Source organism: Sapajus apella, unplaced genomic scaffold, assembly GCF_009761245.1.
Source record: "Sapajus apella isolate SASKATOON/1434 unplaced genomic scaffold, GSC_monkey_1.0 scaffold197, whole genome shotgun sequence".
In the NCBI taxonomy this organism is placed as follows: Eukaryota; Metazoa; Chordata; class Mammalia; order Primates; family Cebidae; genus Sapajus; species Sapajus apella.
The window spans coordinates 436,583-454,575 of NW_022437137.1; the positions used below are offsets into that span (position 1 = coordinate 436,583).

At 52.3% G+C, this 17,993-nt stretch overlaps 1 protein-coding gene across 3 annotated transcripts in view; it reads left to right on the forward strand.

The window, feature by feature from the left end:
* The first annotated feature begins 940 nt into the window (after positions 1-940).
* Positions 941-17,993, forward strand: part of MB (myoglobin) — a 26,704-nt gene continuing 9,651 nt past the window's right edge. Inside the window, exons 1-4 of one of the 3 annotated variants that reach the window (XM_032269716.1) lie at positions 941-957; positions 6,525-6,627; positions 14,543-14,765; positions 16,451-16,462. In XM_032269716.1, the coding sequence (XP_032125607.1) occupies positions 6,533-6,627; positions 14,543-14,765; positions 16,451-16,462 (330 nt within the window). In that variant the 5' untranslated portion in view covers positions 941-957; positions 6,525-6,532. Of the gene's footprint in view, positions 958-1,446; positions 1,555-6,194; positions 6,429-6,524; positions 6,628-14,542; positions 14,766-16,450; positions 16,463-17,993 lie in introns of those variants that run through there. The other 2 variants (XM_032269714.1, XM_032269713.1) reach the window with 2 other exon arrangements.

Consider the following 17,993-nt stretch of genomic DNA (forward strand, 5'->3'; position numbering starts at 1 on the left):
ACTCTGTCACCCAGGCTGGAGTGCGGTGGTGTGATCTCGGCTCACTGCAACCTCTGCCTCCTGGGTTTCAGCGATTCTCCAGCCTCAGTCTCCAGAGTAGCTGAGACTACAGGCATGCACCACCACACCTCACTAATTTTTGTATTTTTCGTAGAGACAGGGTTTCACTATGTTGGCCAGGCTGGCCTCGAACTTCTGACCTTGGGTGATTCTCCCTCCTTGGCCTCCCAAAGTGCTGGAATTACAGGCAGGAGCCACCGCGCCTGGCCGGTGCTCCTTTTTTTAGTCCTCACAATGACATTTGAGGTAGGTTATTCTTTCCAAAATTTCATTTACAGACAAAAAATGCATAGTCCTTTGAAAGTTACGCCACTGGTCCTGGATCACAATATTAAAAGATCACATTCGTCTTCTGATAATCTGGCAAGCCATCTATGGTCGTCTAGGCAAGGCGCCACGAATATACAGACAGAAAAAGACCCCCTCCGGGCTGGCTGGGAAGAGAGACTGAGAAACCGAGAGCACAGATGGAAGCGCGGGCTGGAGGTGCAGGCTTTTCTCCTTGTTGCCACTAGATGGCAGTAGGGCCCCCATTGTCAGCCCCTGGGGCAAGGTCACCAGCTGTCTTTGCCTTTGCCTCCAGCAAGCCAAGACCCTGGATGGACTCAATACAAAAATAAACAATCCAAGAGCATGTTGCCCTGGTCCTTTGCTAGGTGCTGTAGAGCAGGTGAGAGAGTGAAGGAGAAGGACCCCACATTAGACCAGTTGTTAGCCATGAAGCCGAGACTCTGAAGCCAGACTGCCTGGGTTCCAATCTTGGGCTTGGCATTTCCTAGCTGTGTGACTTTGGGCAAGTTACTTAACCTCTCTGGGCCTCAAGTGTAAAGTGAGGCTTGTAAAAGTGTCTCCTGCAGAAGAAAGGGCTGCTGGGAGGAGCGCTACCCCTGGCGTGCAGTAAGTACAATACGAGTGTGTGGTTTTTATATTCCTGCTTCTGAGGTTCTCACAGGGTAGAAATGGGGAGAGACCAGTCCAGACGAGTGCACCCCAAAGCAAGGGAGACGAGAAGGCTGCACCAGTGCTGCAGCCAGAGTGGGGAAGAGGCACATCTGCTGGGGAGCGGGTAGAGCGGGGTTGGGGTGTCCCAGCTGGAAAGCTGCTCCTATAACGAGCCTTGAAGAACGGGAAGGGCGGGTGTGTGTGGGGCTGGGTGGCTGTGGAGGTGGGACTGGGCTCTGTCCAGATGACAGGTGGATGGTGGGGCTGGAGGAGCCACTCTGAGCCTCCGAGGCTGGGCAGGGTGAAGGGACGAGGCAGGCCAATGTCCCGGGCCACACCTGTTGACTGGGGGATTAGGGTACTGTGTTCTTGCCAGCCCTTCTCCAATAAGCCCCTCTGGGCCTGCAGGGAGAGGAGGAGCCTTGTCATGTAAACTGTATTTTTAGTTCCCTGTGCCTCTCCCCGGCTGCTATAAGACACCTCTCCCCACCCCCAGCCCTGGCCGCTTGGCTGGAGGCTCTGTGAGGACAGCTGGGGAGAAGGGAAGCTGTGGTCAGTATGATGGTGCTAAGGGGCTGGAGAGGAGCAGCCTGGGGGGCGCGTTCTGGGGTCTGGAGCAAGCTTGGGGGTCCTGCTGGCCCGTCAAGGGCCTTGAGCAGGCCCTACAACCCTCAGGCCCCAGCTCTGCTCTGAGTCCTGGCCTGGCGCTGGTCCAGGAGGGAGCTTCTGCCAGGAGCACAAGCTAAGCTGCGGGTGGGCGGGGGGAGGGCCTGCTGGCAGGAGGGAGGCGCTGCCCAGCCTGGCCTGCAAAGGCCTGTTCCCAAAAGGAGGAGGAAGGGAGTGGGGGAGACCGCGGGGACTCCCGGCTTTGAGGAGCCAGAGTTCTCCTTGTCACATCTTAGCTCTCCCCGGTGGAGTCTTAATCCCAGATTGACCGAAGGGAATTGTCAGCTGTCCAAGGGCTAGCAAATTCCCAGCTCACCTAGATTGGGTTTTCTGGCCATAAAAATAGGGGAGCCACGTGCACAGCTGCCTGGGGGGCTGAGACCTGCGCAGGTGGGTGCTGGACACCCCTTGCTACAGCGTTCTCTTTGTGTGCATGTGACTAGAGGTGAGTGGCTGGAGACTGAAGATCGCAGAGCCTGTCTTTCTCCTCCAGCTGGAGGCCCCCGCCTCACCTTGCCTGGGGAGGGTGCTCAGTGAAAGTCCTGGGATGTTCAGTCTGGACAAGAAAGGTCTTAGATGGGCCTGCTGCTTCTCTTGTGAGACGGACTCGCCTGGGCCTCTCTATTCTCAAGGAGCCAGCGGAGCCACCACGAGGGAGTGACTGTGGCATGGAGGCATCTTTTGGTTCGACACGAAAAAGAATTTTTAAAGCTTTAGGTAGTGAGCTCACCACTCCCAGGAGTATTCAAGCAGATGCCAGACGATTATCTGCAGGGAAAACTACATTCAGTGGGAAATTGGACAAAATACTGTGGAAGGCCTCTTTTAGCGACAGGATGCTACAGCCCTATAATTCTAGACTTCTCTGCCTCTCGCTCTCTCTGAGTCTAGAATCTAGAGCCCCCATTTCTCAGGTGGTGAAAAGTTGAAGATTTTGACACTCTAGAATTTTAATTCTGGGATCTCGAGCCTCCAGAACTGGGAGCACAGAGGATGATTCTGCGAGCCTCAGTTTTGGATTCAAAGGATTCTGTGATAGGAAAGGAAAAAAGAGGAGGCCTGACTTGGTGGGATCCAGTTTTCCCCATTGGGTGTCAGCCTAACGTGCCCTGCATGTGTGTGCTTGTGCGTGTGCACGCGTGTGTGTAGCATGAGTGTGTAAGGCTGCAGAAAGTTTTGCACACGAAGGCAGCCTGGTTTTCCTGTAACGCGTCTGCAGCTTCTCTGCCCCGGGGATAATAATAGACCCCAAACAGAGCTGATGGTCCGGGTAGCCATGGCAACTGTGAGGTAACGCTGCTCTGTTGTGGAGATGCGTAAGTACAAACAGATGTCGGTGCCTTCCCATTAGCTTAAATGGTAAAACTTAAAAGTTCCATCGACTTCAAAGCTACAGGTTTCCGTGGGCACGCCGGTTCATGGGAGCGCCTGCCAAGCGGATGATAGCTTCGTATTAAACACTTCAGCATCGGTAACGGGTTGATGAGATTTTAAACGCTCAGGCTGTCCTCAGACAACTCAGGAGGCCAGAGATAGGAGAAGAGCTGGGATTTGAGTAGTCATTCGGGGTGCTCTGAGACTCCCAGGAGGGCACGGGGCGTTTGAAAACCGCACCCCGCATCTCAATCCCCGGGAGTCTCGAATGTGTCCCCTCCAGCCTTCCCCAGCGCACAGGGCAGGTGGCCCTGGGTCAGGCGTGGCACAGCTCAGTGCCATCACCTTCTTTCTGCCCTCCCTGCTCACATCCTGGGCTCACCCCCAGCGAGTAACCAGCGGTAAGAGTCAAAGCTTCCGAGGGTCTGAGACCGGGGTAGGCACTCTCAAAGTTGCCTTTCCTTCTGAGGCTGGGCCTGGCAGACTGGGCCTCAGTACTCGGCTGTTGCATGAATGAATGAACAAAGGAACAAACAGATGAATGGCTGAATGAATGAATGAGAGCCCCTTTGACACCTCCATGGCATTTTTAGCTACTCATTTTGTTACTGCTTCTTCCACTGCTAAAGAGATGGGCCCTCGGGGGTCAGCTGGCCTAGCATTCGGGGTTGACTTCTGGAATGGTCACCAGGGAAGGGGACAGCAGATGTGCAGCCAGTGCCTCAGACCCTTTTGGTTGTTAGGAGTCAGCTGCCTCAGTACACAGGACTCATTGAAAAGAGACACAGGGCTCCTACAGGGAGTGGAGGCTTATGGCGATCCGAGAACTGTCACGGGCCAGGCTTCAGAGACTCGCACAGAGGGCGTTCTGACGGAGTTTTACTGGAGAGCTCTAAGTTCGGGGATTCTTCGAATCTGACTCTTTTTCTAGCTACATTTCCTACCTGTCCGATTCTTACTAGACATCCCTGTTCACCTTATGAAGACGGGATCTGACTGGCAGAGCTAGGAGACGTTGACTTTTCGGGAAATCAGTGGTCCCTGACATCGGCTCTCTCAGCTTGGCTGTGACTGGCAGCAGGTCTGGGGGAGAATCGAGTGCCCCAGAACTTGACTGGCTACACCTGCACCTCAGCAGGGCTGGGGCAGGGCAGTTATCTTTAAAAAGCTGTGTAGGTGGGGTAGTCGTTACTCACACATCCAGCGCAGACCCAGGACGGACCAAACACTGGCTTCTCGCTTCTGAATCTCGCCTCCCACAGATATAAAGTGGTGTGGTGCTCGCAACCTCCTAGAGGTGTTGTAAAAACTAGATATCATCTTGCCAGGGAGGTACTTTGTAAAGTCCTGTGCAGACGGAAGGAAGGGCCTGTGACTTCCTTGAACATAGCACTCAATAAACTGTACTGTATTTTCATTCCTCGTAGTTACCTCCCTAAAGAGCCTCTGAGTTTCTTGGACACAGGAATCTGTTTATTTGATTTTGTTGTCCTCAGCATGCAGCAGTGTCTGACACACAGTACGTGGTCTATCACTGTCTGTGAGATGAGTGGATGGATGGATGGATGAACAGATGGATAGATGGAGGGATAGGTGAATTATGAATGGATAAATGAATAGATAGATGAATGAAGGGAGGGTTGATGAATGGAGGGTTAATGAGTGGATGAATGAGGGGTTGGGTGGATGGATGGATGGAGGGATGGATGGAGTGAGAGATGGAGGAACAGATATATGGATAGATGGAGAGATGGGCAGATGATGGATGGATAGATGGATGGGGGGGACGATGAATGGAGGGATAATAAATGGATGGATGAGGGGAGGGGTGGATGGATGGATGGAGGGAGGATGGGTGGATGAATGAGTTGATGGATGGATGGATGAACAGATAGATGGATAGGTGGAGGGATTGGTGGATGACGGATAGATGGAAGGAGAGAGGGTTAATGAATGAATGAATGAGAGGATGGGTGGACGGATGAGCTGATGGGTGGATGGGTGGAGGATGGATGGGTGCATGGATGGATGGATGGAGGAACACATGGGTAGATGGAGGGATTGGTGGTGATGAATGGGTGGGTGGATGGATAGATGAGTGAATGGATGGATTGACAAAGATGCTGGATGGATGAATGGATGAATGGATAGATGGATGAATAAGTGGACGGATGGAAGGAAGGATGGATGGAAGATAAGGCTAATCATCTTCCACTCACTTTCTGTGCAAGACCATCCACCTGTTTACTCAACAAACATTTATTCAGTTCAAACTTGGCACAGAGTACTATGTGAGGCCCACGAGCTACAGGGATGAAGAAAATGGAGCTGCTGAAATACAATAAGGGAGGCTGGCTTCCAGGGTTCAAATCCCAGCTCTGCCAGCAACTAGCTGTGCATCTGTGATGTTTCCCTACTTCCTCTCAATTAATGGAGATAGTGTCAGTACCTATCACATAGGGAGGTCTTGACAAAGATCACTCGATGGCTCGCTCTTCCCCTCCCCTGCCCTCCTTCTCTTTCTCTCTCTCTCTCTCATCCAGGGTGGGGTCTAATCTTTTCCTTTCTCTAGCCCTCACATGGGAAGCTATTTTGGGGTGGGTGCCATTGGTAAATGAGTTACCAAATGCTAAGTGTTTGGGACAGGGCCTGGCACCCAGCAAAGTCTCCGTGAGTGCTGGCTGCTGTTATCCTAATGAGAAGCTGGCAAGAAAACCAGGAAATAGGACTCCTCTTGGGAAGCAATGCAACAGGAACCCACACAAAGAAAGGAAAGGAGGAAGCAATTAGTTGTGTCTCAAAGGAGTAGGCAAGAAAACCTTTTCAGATGGAAAACTTTGGGCAGGATCATGAAGCCAGGAATTCTTTAAGAGATGGTGGACTTGCCCAGGACCACCTGGCTATAAGCACAAAAGCATCTAGTTCCTTTCTGTCACTTCTGGCGGGGTGAGGGGTCTCTGGCAAAGGAGCAGACAGTGCGTGGGAAGCTGTGAAGGGCCAGGACGGTCCTGGGGCCAGCCGGGGTGCCTGGTGCTCAAGCTTAGAAACATGACAGGTCCTCTTGGGAGGGCTGACCGCAGGGAGCGTTGGGTTTCAGGCTGCTGGCATCGGCCTCAGTGGTGCCCTTTCTGTCTGTTCTGAGAGTCCAGATGGTGCCCAACCTCCTCCCCTTCTTTCAACACACACAACCACCCCACCCCCCTGTGGCCTGAGCTGTCCTGCCTCGCCACAATGGCACCCGCCCCAAAATAGCTTCCCATGTGAGGGCTAGAGAAAGGAAAAGATTAGACCCCTCCCTGAATGAGAGAGAGAGAGAGAGAAAGAGAAGGAGGGCAGGGGAGGGGAAGAGCGAGCCATCGAGTGATCTTTGTCAAGCACCCCGGAAGGTATAAAAACGCCCTTGGGGCCAGGCGGCCTCAAACCCCAGCTGTTGGGGCCAGGACACCCAGTGAGCCCATATCTGCTCTTTCTGTCTTCTTCAGACTGCGCCATGGGGCTCAGCGACGGGGAATGGCAGTTGGTGCTGAACGTCTGGGGGAAGGTGGAGGCTGACATCCCAAGCCATGGGCAGGAGGTCCTCATCAGGTAAAAGGAAGAGATTCCACCGCCCCTGCCACCCACACCCTAAGATCAAGGGTGGAAAGTGTGTACCCGTAGACCCGTTGGCTGCATTAGTTGAGGGTGTTAACACCCTCACTTGCTTTTTCTTCACTTTAAAGTGTCAGGGATTGGACTCGGGAGAGGGAAAGGGATCCATTTCAGGTTGAGGTCAGCAGCTGGAGGAAGCTTGGGAATGAAACCTTGGATGCTCAGAGTCCACCAGGAAGAATTTCAGAATTATAGACAGTCAGAGTTAACAAGGGCTCTGAGAGATTGTGTCCAGCTACCTGTCTTACAGGATGGGGACAAAAAGGGACTGAGAAGGGGAGGACATTTTCAGAGTCACAGCCTGTGAAATGCCGTTAAAGTGTCATGTCTAAGAGATGGCCTTCACAGGGAGACACATCTGGTTCTAGGTTGGACTCTGCCACTGAGCAGCTGGGTGGCCTTTGGGAGGTCCTGAACCTCTCGGAGCCTCGATGTCCTGTCCTGTACCATGAGGGGGATAGCCTGGTGTCTACGTCCTAGAGGAGAAGTGACAATGAAATAAGATGATGCGTGCAAGACACCTGGCGTAGTTCCTGGCATATACCGAGTGCTAGAAATGTTAGCAGCTATTACAGATGAAGGCCAGACTAGGGACCTTTCAAAGCATTGCAATTAGAGAACAGAAGATAGAGGCTCATTAGTGGCCTTTGGCGTTGGATATGTCTCCAGTCTGAGAGCTCGGAATGGTGTGGTCTCCAAGTATATCATGCCTTTTACTGCAGGGGATTTCGGAATACACCCACGAAAACAAAAATCTGAGTTCTGTGAATAGAGGGTGGCTGCGGTTTGTACGCAGACTCTCATCTTCCCGTTGCCTTCCATCCCAAATGGTGCTACGCTCTTTTCTTCTCTGGGTCCCTTCCCTCATGTTCTGGGCTGGTTCCGTCAAAAGTCTGATGGGTTATGAATCAACATTTCTGCCCCTGGGAGGAAGTGGGCTCCAGGTTTGCCGTAAGTGATCGGATTGTCTTTGGTGCTTTAATTTGCAGATTCGTTTCTCCTTATTGGTGAGCCGGCGCCTGTTTTCCTCTTCCACTCAGTTTTCCTTTGGGTCTCTTTTGGGCTTTCCCCATTTGCAGCCTCTGTCTGCCTCGGGAGCCTGCCTGGTCCTGGAAGCTCCATTATCTAAAATTTGAGCCCTTAGTGTCCTTGCTAGAAGCACTTGAGGAAGGACGGTTAAGTTTTCTGTTGACTCTAATGGCATTGTGGTGTGTTCATTATGTCTTTCTTCTGTTCCTGTCAGCAGGCTGTAACAGGTCCTGTTGGATTGCACAAAATGCTCCCCCCACCAACACACACACAAACACACACACACATTGACATTGACTCCTGGGCCACCGATTTGCCGTGTGACCTTGGACAAGTCTCTCCGTCTCTGGGTCTTCTTTCTTTGTTGGTTGAGTGAAGGGATTGTCTTCCATGGTCTCTGAGATCTCATCCCACTGTCATGCCCTGGAATTCTATGAGTCCACGATCCTCCTTTGCTTTTGGAGAGGAGACAGGACAGTCGGGCATGGAGGTAGGAGACCAGAGTTTGCAGAGCAGAGGTCTTTCCAAGGTGATTTGGGAGCTGCCATTCCTAAGGCAGTGACTTGGACATCTTGAAGAAGACTCAGGGTGTTGCGTCATCAGGGAGATTCAGGGAGGCTTGCCAGGGGCCAGGGGCCAGGGATCAGACATGATGCCTAGAACTGCTGGCCCCTGGAAGGTCCCAGAGGCCTGGTGCCCTGTCACGTCTTATGCTGTGGGGCATGCAGAGACCGCGCCAGCTGGTTCTGCCTTCTCAGTGTTTTGGGAACAGGAAGGATGGCCTCCCGGGGGGCAGGGTGGAGAGGGCTCAAGCCCAGAGCTGCAAATGACCCCCGTAGGAGTTGGCATCTTGGCTCTGCTCTGGATACTGACTCGGCTTTCTTCCTGACCTTGAAAGGTTATGTCTCCAGTCTTCTGATTGTAAAAGAGGGCAAATTCCGTTAAGCCCAGTCTGTAAACCACGGAGGGCTTTGCTGCAAGTACCTGAACATAAAGTTCTAGAACACAGAAGCTGGAAGGTCACTTGAAGATTCTGGCTCCAGGCGTGGGGGCTTCAGAAGAGAGGGGGCTCCGGCGTGGGCTCCACACTCCCCTTTTTCCTTCCTTTACTCAAACCTTTTTTGTTTTATTTACTTTGGCATTGTGTTTTGGAGCAAAGGATTTCAAGGCCATAACATGTTTGAAAATCACCGCTGATGGTCACTGCTCACTACAGGGCGGAACTGGGCCTGAGAGTCTCCACCGGTTAATGACAGCCACAGGCAGGAGTGAAAACTCCTGGGTGATGGTGATGATGATGACGGTAGAGATGCGGAGGAGGAGAAAGACAGCAACCATTTATTCAGTACATACTGATTGCTGGGCTATGTCCGACGTGTTTCTTTCACTCATTGAAGCCTGACAACAACCTTATGAGGTAGATGTTATTATGATCACCACATTTAACAGAGAGGTTAAGAAACTTATCTAAAGCCACTCAGCAAGTAAGAGAGGAGCTGAAGACTGGGCGCAGTGGCTCACCCCTGTAATCCCAGCACTTTGGGAGGCTGACGCGGGTGGATCATCTGAGGTCGGGAGTTCAAGACCAGCCTGACCAACATGGAGAAACCCCGTCTCTACTAAAAAAAATACAAAATTAGCTGGGTGTGGTGGTACATGCCTGTAATCCCAGCTACTCGGGAGGCTGAGGCAGGAGAATCGCTTGAACCTGGGAGGCGGAGGTTGCAGTGAGCCGAGATGGTCCCATTGTACTCCAGCCTGGGCAACAAGAACAAAACTCCATCTCAGAAAAAAAAGAAAAAAAATAGAGAGAGGAACTGGAATTCAAATTCAAGCAGCTTGGATCCAGAGTCCTTGCTCATTGCTTTTTGAGACCGAGTCTTGCTGGGATTACAGGTGTGCACCACCATGCCCGGCTAATTTTTGTATTTTTAGCGCAGACTGGGTTTTGCCATGTTGGCCAGGCTGGTCTCTAATTCCTGACCTCAGGTGATCCGCCCGCCTTGGCCTCCCAATGTGCTGGGATTACGGGCGTGAGCCAACGCACCAGGCTCAGAAGCCTTGCTCTTGACCGCTATGCTATTCTGCCCATGACCTTGCCACACTCAAGACGGGCTGCCATGCGCAGTCTGGTTTTTTTGCTCTAGCAGAGCCAGGGGTGGTTTTCATGGATCTGAGCATGTGTTCCATGTTTCATGTGGGTGTCTGCTTGGGCCTCAGTTCAGAGAACAGCAGGAAAATGACCTCCCTTCTCTCTGACTTGGCCTGAAGATGTGTCTGATGAACCAAGCTCACTGACAGCAGGGTTGAAGCTGGATACACAGGCAAACGGGGCTTTCTGAAATACTAGAGGAAAAGCCCTCTCTCCGTTTCCACAGGGTGAGGGGCTTCCATCTGCTCGTTTTCTGGGTGGCTGTTATCTGGCAAATAATCCAGGAGAAGGGCCTTCTGTGGCTGCCTGTAGGGGGCACTCCTAGCTGCAAGGCCTGGGTCCACGGGAGGCAGGCAGCTGTGTGTGCTGGAATAATCTGGCGGCACAGCCCAATTCTCCTCTGCTGTTTAAACATGGGGCAGCGTGTAGTGCCTTGGCCTGTAATCTCAGTACTTTGGGAAGCAGAGTGGGAGGATCGCTTGAGTCCAGGAGTTCAAGACCAGCCTGGGACACATAGTGAGACCCCTTCTCTACAAAAAAATAAACAAAATTAGCCGGGCGTGGTGGTGTGTGCCTGTAGTCCCGGCTACTCGGGAGGCTGAGGTAGGAGGCTCGTGCCCAGGAGATCGAGGCTGCAGTGAGCCAAGATCACACCACTGTACTCCAGCCTGGGCAACAGAGCAATACCCTGTCTCCCCAAAAATATTAATAAAGTAAACATGGACTCTCTCCCTGGCTGTCTGGTGTGGAGAGTGGAAAGTAAGGCATTGGTGAGTCTTTTGGAGGAATCATCTAGACCTACCTTTTGGTTTACATATGGAGGAGCCAAGATCCAGAGAGGCTGAGTGACTTCAACCTCACAGAGCACCTTGGCGCCAGAACTGGGACCAGAACTCAAGCTTCCAAACCTGTCCGTTCTTTGTTCTCTTCCCTAGATATCGGAGGGGTGGGGAGCGGGCCCTAACATGTCGGAGACCCCCAGCTGCCTTGCATCCCAAATCCTTGGCCCTGTTCTGTCCCAGACAGTCTCCATTCAGTGTCCTGACCTCGGGCCATCACCTGTGCGTGCCCGGTCTTCCATCTGTCAGGCTGGAGTTCAAGGATCATTGTCGCCAGATAATAATAGTCAGGAGCTCAGGGATCCTTGGGCTAAAGGTGTCAGAGACAAGCTGTCTGTGACGCACGAGGATTTGGACAGGATCCTGGGGTGAGGTGGCAAAGTTGGGCAGGGTGGTGGACCATGCCCAGCATGGGGAAAGTGAATGTATGTGGTTCAGGCTTGTGGGGGTGTGTGTGTGTGTGTGTGTGTATGGCATGTGCTGGGAGATATTTACATGTATTTCTGTGTGACGGTGCAGGCCCGCATGTGAATGTGCACACACATCTGTGAGAGCCCACACTCACGTACACTTGTGAGGTGTTGATACATTTCCATATAGGTATTAGTTTGCATGTAAATATCTTTGTGTAACAATAGCAAAGCCTGAAGAGTCATCAAGAGGGTAGACGTGAAGCCAGGCTGCCTGGGTTAAATCCCCAGCTAGTCGGTCTTTCAGTGCCTCTGTTTCTTCCTCTGCAAAATGGCATATACCCCATCAGGCTTTTAAAATGAGTTAACATATGTCCGCACTGTGAACGTAAAGTAAGTGTCACATTGGTATGAGTTAGTATTGCTAGTACCTTTGTTTTTTGTTTTTTTGAGATGGAGTCTCCCTGTCACCCAGGCTGGAATCCAGTGGCACGATCTCGGCTCATAGCAATCTCCGCTTCCTGGGTTCAAGCAATTCTCCTGCCTCAGCCTCTCGAGTAGCTGGGATTACAGGCGCCCCCCCCCCCACCCACCATGCCTGGCTAATTCTTTTGAATTTTTAGTAGAGACGGGGTCTCACCATGTTGGCAACTCTGGTCTCAAACTCCTGACGCGCCTGCTCCTCCCAAAGTGCTGGGATTACAGGCGTGAGCCACCCCACCCGGCCACCTCTGTTTAACGCAGTGTGCATTTGTGCGTGCCCGTGTGTTCCTATTTGAAGTTGAATGTAGCAAGTTAGTAGGCCTTTTCCAAATGGGAGATCTGATTATTGATCAAATAATAAGCATGTGAGAATGGTGTTGAGAGTGTGTTTCTTTGGGTGATAAAATAATTGTGTGTTTGGAAAGGGGCTGGAATTGCCGATCTCAAAGTCCGTCCAGTCCCGGGATCCTGGATTCCTAATAAAGAATGTGTTCTGTCAATAACATCCGCAATTCACCTGCTCCAAGATCCTGTGTCCTAACACAAACATGCAGACGTGGTGTGAGCCCAGCCCCAAACCCACTGGGCCAGGATGTTGAAACCTCTTCCAACTTTTCCTTCTCTCTCCTGTGCCATGGGGAGAAGGAAGGAAGGACCATGTGTCTCGTGCTTGTCCTGTGCCTGAGGAAGAAATAAGGAAGGAAAGGAAAACGCAAGGGAAGGAAAACACAAAGCTCTGTCCTTCAGAGAACAGCAGTTGAGCTTCCTGCTTCTCCTTCTGCTGACTGTGACCTTGGCAAAGAGGCGTGCCCTCTTCCTTTCTTCTTCCTTTAAGTGAGATCATAACAGTATCTACCTCCCAGGGTTGCTGTGAGGACCCAGTGAGTTAATACACGAAAAGCACTGAAAATACTCCCACCCTTGGCAGGTGTTCCGTGTCAGTTCAGTGCTTTCACTCAAAATCAGAAACTATCTCTGATCGTGACGTTCGAACTAGGCTGCTGAGCCTGGAATGGGGGGCTGAAAACAGGAAGGAGAAATGCAAATTCTGCAGTTCAGGAGTACGGGTCATCAACTGCTCAATGACAGGACGAGAAGCTATGGCAGGTCTCATGAAGAAGAGCTGGGGGCTTTAGTTGACCACAAGCTGAAGAGGAGATTGTTGGACAGAGGTGGCTCTTAAAAAACATGAACTCATGGCGGGGCGTGGTGGCTCACGCCTGTAATCCCAGCATTTTGGGAGGCCGAGGTGGGTGGATCATCTGACGTCAAGAGTTTGAGACGAGCCTGGCCAACATGGTGAAACCCCGTCTCTACTGAAAATACAAAAATTAGCCGGGTGTGGTGGCGCACGCCTGTAGTCCCAGCTACTAGGGAGGCTGAGGCAGGAGAACTGCTCAAACCCAGAGAGGGAGGCTGCAGTGAGCTGAGATCCTGCCACTGCACTCCAGCCTGAGCGACAGAGAGAGACTCCATCTCAAAAAAACCCATGAGCTCATTCTCAGATTGAGGAGCTCAGCGTCCTGGTCACAAAATATCCTCCTCATAAAACCCTGGGATAGAGACAGCGGGGATCAGGTGCTTCCTTGTGACCACTTCTGGGCAGGGTGGCTCAGGGCGCGAGCTGAAGTGTGGCCACAGTACGTACACACTGTGTACTGCTACAGGGATGCCGTGGAACCTGGAGTCCATGAAAGAGGCGCTTTGCGAGGAACTGAAACCATCGGACAGGAGAGGAAGCCCTGGGCACACAGGTTGCCCCTGCCAAGCATTTCAGGCTGTGGCACAGGGAAAGGGTGGGAATAGGAAACTGTCCCATTTGTGTTTGGGTCTGGGCTCTGCCACTGACCAGCCACGTGACCTTGGGCAAGCCACTTCTCTCCGTGGTCTTCCGTGGGTAAAAAGGGGAAACTCACTACCCAGGGGGCAGGTCTGACTCCCTTTGACCAGCACTCGCCTGCTCATAGTGAAAAGGGATGAGGTCTAGAGCTGGAGGTGGCTGCTCAGAGTCCCAGCAGAGGCCCCTGGGGCACCTCACTGCGTGCCTGGCAGGAGCGGGTGCCAGTCTGTGGAAGGGCTGGGTCGGGTTGCTCCCACCAGGGCACTTCGCCATCTGCACAGTGAGGGGACTGGGAGGTTCAGAGAGTCACAGCTTGCGCTCCAAACAAGCAAGAGGTTTCTGGGTGTGAGGATTGCTCTGGAGTGGAGTGGCCCTCACAGGCAGGAGTGAGCCTCCTGTAGCTGGAGGTATTTAAGCAGCTGAAGGACAATCCCTAGTCGGGAATCTGCAGAGATGGTCGCAGTGTGGACTAGAACTGCTATTTTGGTCACTCAGACCTGATTCCAGCCTGGCTTTTCTGGACGGCACCCCTGCAATAATGAGTAGGTGACTTTGTGCCTCGGAGCCTCTGTTTCCACATCTGTAAAATGGGAATAATATGAATGACTCAAAAGGAAAACACAAGTTGAGTCTATTATGGAACCTGGCACGTAGTAGGTGCTCATCTAGTCCAGGGTCCTTCAGCTTCAGTGCTCCTTGCCCACTCACAATGCCACTCAGCCATTTCCTCTCTAGGCAACTTGGGGAAAATTGGAGTGAGGCCAGCGAGCAATGCCAAGATGCTTTTTCCTTCCTGCCCCTCATAGTAAAGAAGATGACGATGACAGTAAAAATCACAATAGCAAGCATTTATACGGCACTCACCGTGTGGCAGCACCTGTCGGTACACAGCACACATCATCTCACGTAATCCTTTAAGTTATGGGACAAGTTATCCCCGTGCCTTGCATGAGGAAGCTGAACCACAGAGAGGTGAAGTGAATGGCCCAAGGTCACACAGCTGGGAAGACGGGGAGCTGAACTTGAACTCTAGTCTGGCTGCCCCTTGACCTCACGCTGAGCCTCCCATGTCTGACTCCAGCCCTCTCTGTGCCCACAGCCTCTTTAAGGGTCACCCTGAAACTCTGGAGAAGTTTGACAAGTTCAAGCACCTGAAGTCAGAGGATGAGATGAAGGCATCTGAGGAGCTGAAGAAGCATGGCGCCACTGTGCTCACTGCCCTGGGTGGCATCCTTAAGAAGAAAGGGCAGCATGAGGCAGAGTTGAAGCCCCTGGCACAGTCGCACGCCACCAAGCACAAGATCCCCGTCAAGTACCTGGAGGTAGGAGGCAGACCCAGGCGGGTGGGAGGACGGTGGGAAGGCCTCGGGGTGGGGCAGTGGGATCTGGGATCGAGTCCCCGCTCATCCGCTAACTTGTGGGATGATCTCTGCACTCCTCTCTGTGCCCCAGGTTTCTCTTTTGTAAAGGGGACTGACACCCGCTTTGCCTTCCTCCTGGGATCCTTAAGAATGAACACATTCAGCACCTTTAATTTAATATGCCAAATTCACATCTTATTTCCAAAGAGGAAGGGGAGAGGGGATATTGGGTGCACACTTGCATGCTCTCCATGGGTAGGTACCATTATCATATTCACTCGATCGATGGATGGGGAAACTGAGGCACGCAGCGGTTAAGTAGCTTGTCCATGGTCACAGAGGTGGATAACGGCACAGCCAAGATTCAAACGCGGGTCTCTATTACTGCAGAATCCCAGCCCCTAACTGCTGTTACCGTGAGCATTTGTCACCATGCCTAGCACATGGCATTCATCCTCAAAGTTGCCTCATGGCCAAAATGGCTGCAAGAGCTCCAGGCATTTCTTCTATATTCCCAACTGGAAGCAGGAGAATGCTCTCTTTTGAGGAGTTTAAGGAGTCCCAGAAATCTCATCCAACAATTTTATTTTCATCTCGTTGGCCAGAATTATGCTCTTTGTAAGACAGAGCACCCTGTCTGCCTGGGAAGCTGGGAAAGGTAGCCTAATACCCATCCAAATACGACTAGTGTTCTGTTACCAAGCAAGAAGGGGGACATGGTAATTAGCAGTCTCTGCCCCAGGCAGGTGCCTTTCTCATCCCCATGTTACTGATTTGGAATCTGGGAGCTCAGAGGGGTTAAGTAGCTTGCCCAAGGTCACACAGCGGATAAGCCAGGAGGTACAGTCAGATCTATGATACTCTGCAACCAGGTTCTGAATCCACTGTGGCACCATATTGACGGCCACCACCACCCCTCTGTAGCTCAACCCTTGCACCCCACCAGCCCAGCTGCTCCACATCCCCAGCGTGAACAGACTGCTCTGCACGGGGGGTCATCCCTGCCTCTCCGTCTTCTCTCTGCAAATCCCTGTTCATTCTCCAAGGCCCAGTGCAGAAGCCACCTCCTCCTCTTGGGCCCCCAGGTCCGTGAGGGCAATCAGCTACTCCATCTGCCAGCCCCTCCCTGCCCCGTGGCACTGTATCCTCATTCACGGCCAGAGCACTGCCAGGCTGTGTTAGAATTTGTCTCTCGCCTGGCGGTCGCCCCGTGGGCACTCAGCTCCTGAGGGGCTACCATTTCTGTGCCTCAGTGGCACATGACAGGCTCACCATACACTTCCAATGACTGAATTCTCTCTCTAGGGGGGAAGAATCTGAGGCTTGGAGAGAAAAACCCATGTTGGCAAGGTATCACAGCCAGTTAGCCACCAGAACCCAGGTCCAGCTAGAACACTTATAAAAAATTAAGACAGAGCCCAGGTGTCTGCGCTTCTCCCATGGTGGACCTTCCTTCCACACCCTTCGTGAGACGGTCTCCACCTCACCTGTGGACAGATGGTCTCTCAGAGGGACTGAGGGGCTGCACAGGGTGGTGGGTGCCGAGGGTGTTTTCATTTCTCAATTATGCAGTGGCCCGTTCCACAGTTTTTTAGCAGATATCAGTGGCCCTGTTCAGAGAACGTCTGAGCTGGGGGTCCAACCAGGTCATCCGGGTGGTGAAGTCCCACATGGGGTCGGGGCAGAGGTGTCCCTGGAACTTGGTTCTCCAAGGTCTCTAAGGACTGGGCTTTCTTCCTGACACCATGAGCCCCTATTTAGTTTTGTGACATTTATGAAATGGAAGGTGAAGGTAGGTGTCTACCTCGATGCCCAAAGGTAGGCGTTTGTGGAGCGGTCCCTGTTTCTGAGCAGAGAGGTTTCCGGGGTGTTGATGCTTCTGAGCTCCCTTTGCACGTCCCACCCCCGACTATCCCTGCTTTATGTCACTTGCACCCTGGGGCCCTGAGAAGTGAGAACCCCAGCCTCGGTTCGGCCACTGCCTCCGTTCCCAGCTCTGGCAGTGGCCTGTCCACAGCCTCCTGGACACAAGTCCAGCTCTGTCCTCCGCTTCCTGTGTGACTTCGGTCTGGCCACCTGATTGACCCCTCTGTGAAATGACACTCCTTGGTGCACCGGCCCGGGCTGTGGCTGGGATCAAATCTGGTTAACCGTTGAGAAGGCACAGTAGCATTTTACATCTACAGGTCTTTCCATCCCTAAGGCAGCCCCACGCTTCCTCTCCGTTTCCCATTCCCAGCTCCATTGTCCGGGCAATGGGACTGTGGGTTCTAAAGCAAATGGCAGCACTGAGGCTGATAGCAGACGTTCTCCATCCTGCGGGCCAGCCGTGGGCCTCATCCCTGTCCTCATCCCTGTCCTCCTCCTCTCTCTCCTTCCCTCCCACCGGTGTTTCTGTGGTTGATAGAAAAAATAGAAGGCTGTGTCCCCAAAATAGGATCTTTAAAACAATAACCATACCAAGTCATTAAGTGCAAACATTACATACACACAAATGGAAATAGTTCCTTTCTAGAATTTCTGATTGCAAAATCCTGAATACAATAATGAAATCCGAGCATTTCCCTTCTTTTCTGCTGCCCCCACGTGGGTGGTGCCCTGAGCTCTCGCCTGCCCTCAGTGGGGTCCATGTCCTGATGAAGTGAAGGGGCCGTGGGTAAGAGTGTGGGCTCCGAAGCCGGCCCTCCTGGGCTTAAATGCCCCTTCCATTTAACCCCTCTTGCCTCAGTTTCTGCATCTGTAAATCGAGGGTAGTGGTAGTCTCTATCTCATGATGGTGGTGGGGATCAAAGGGGTTCATCCATGGACGTCACACAGAATCTCACCTGGTGCATAGAAAGTGCTCAGGCCGAGGCCGGGCGCGGTGGCTCAAGCCTGTAATCCCAGCACTTTGGGAGGCCGAGGCGGGTGGGTCACGAGGTCAAGAGATCGAGACCATCCTGGTCAACATGGTGAAACCCCGTCTCTACTAAAAATACAAAAAATTAGCTGGGCATGGTGGCGCATGCCTGTAATCCGAGCTACTCAGGAGGCTGAGACAGGAGAATTGCCTGAACACAGGAGGCGGAGGTTGCGGTGAGCCGAGATCGTGCCATTGCACTCCAGCCTGGGTAACAAGAGCGAAACTCCGTCTCAAACAAACAAAAAAAAAAAAAAAAAAAAAAAAAAAAAAGAACTTTAGAGGAAAAG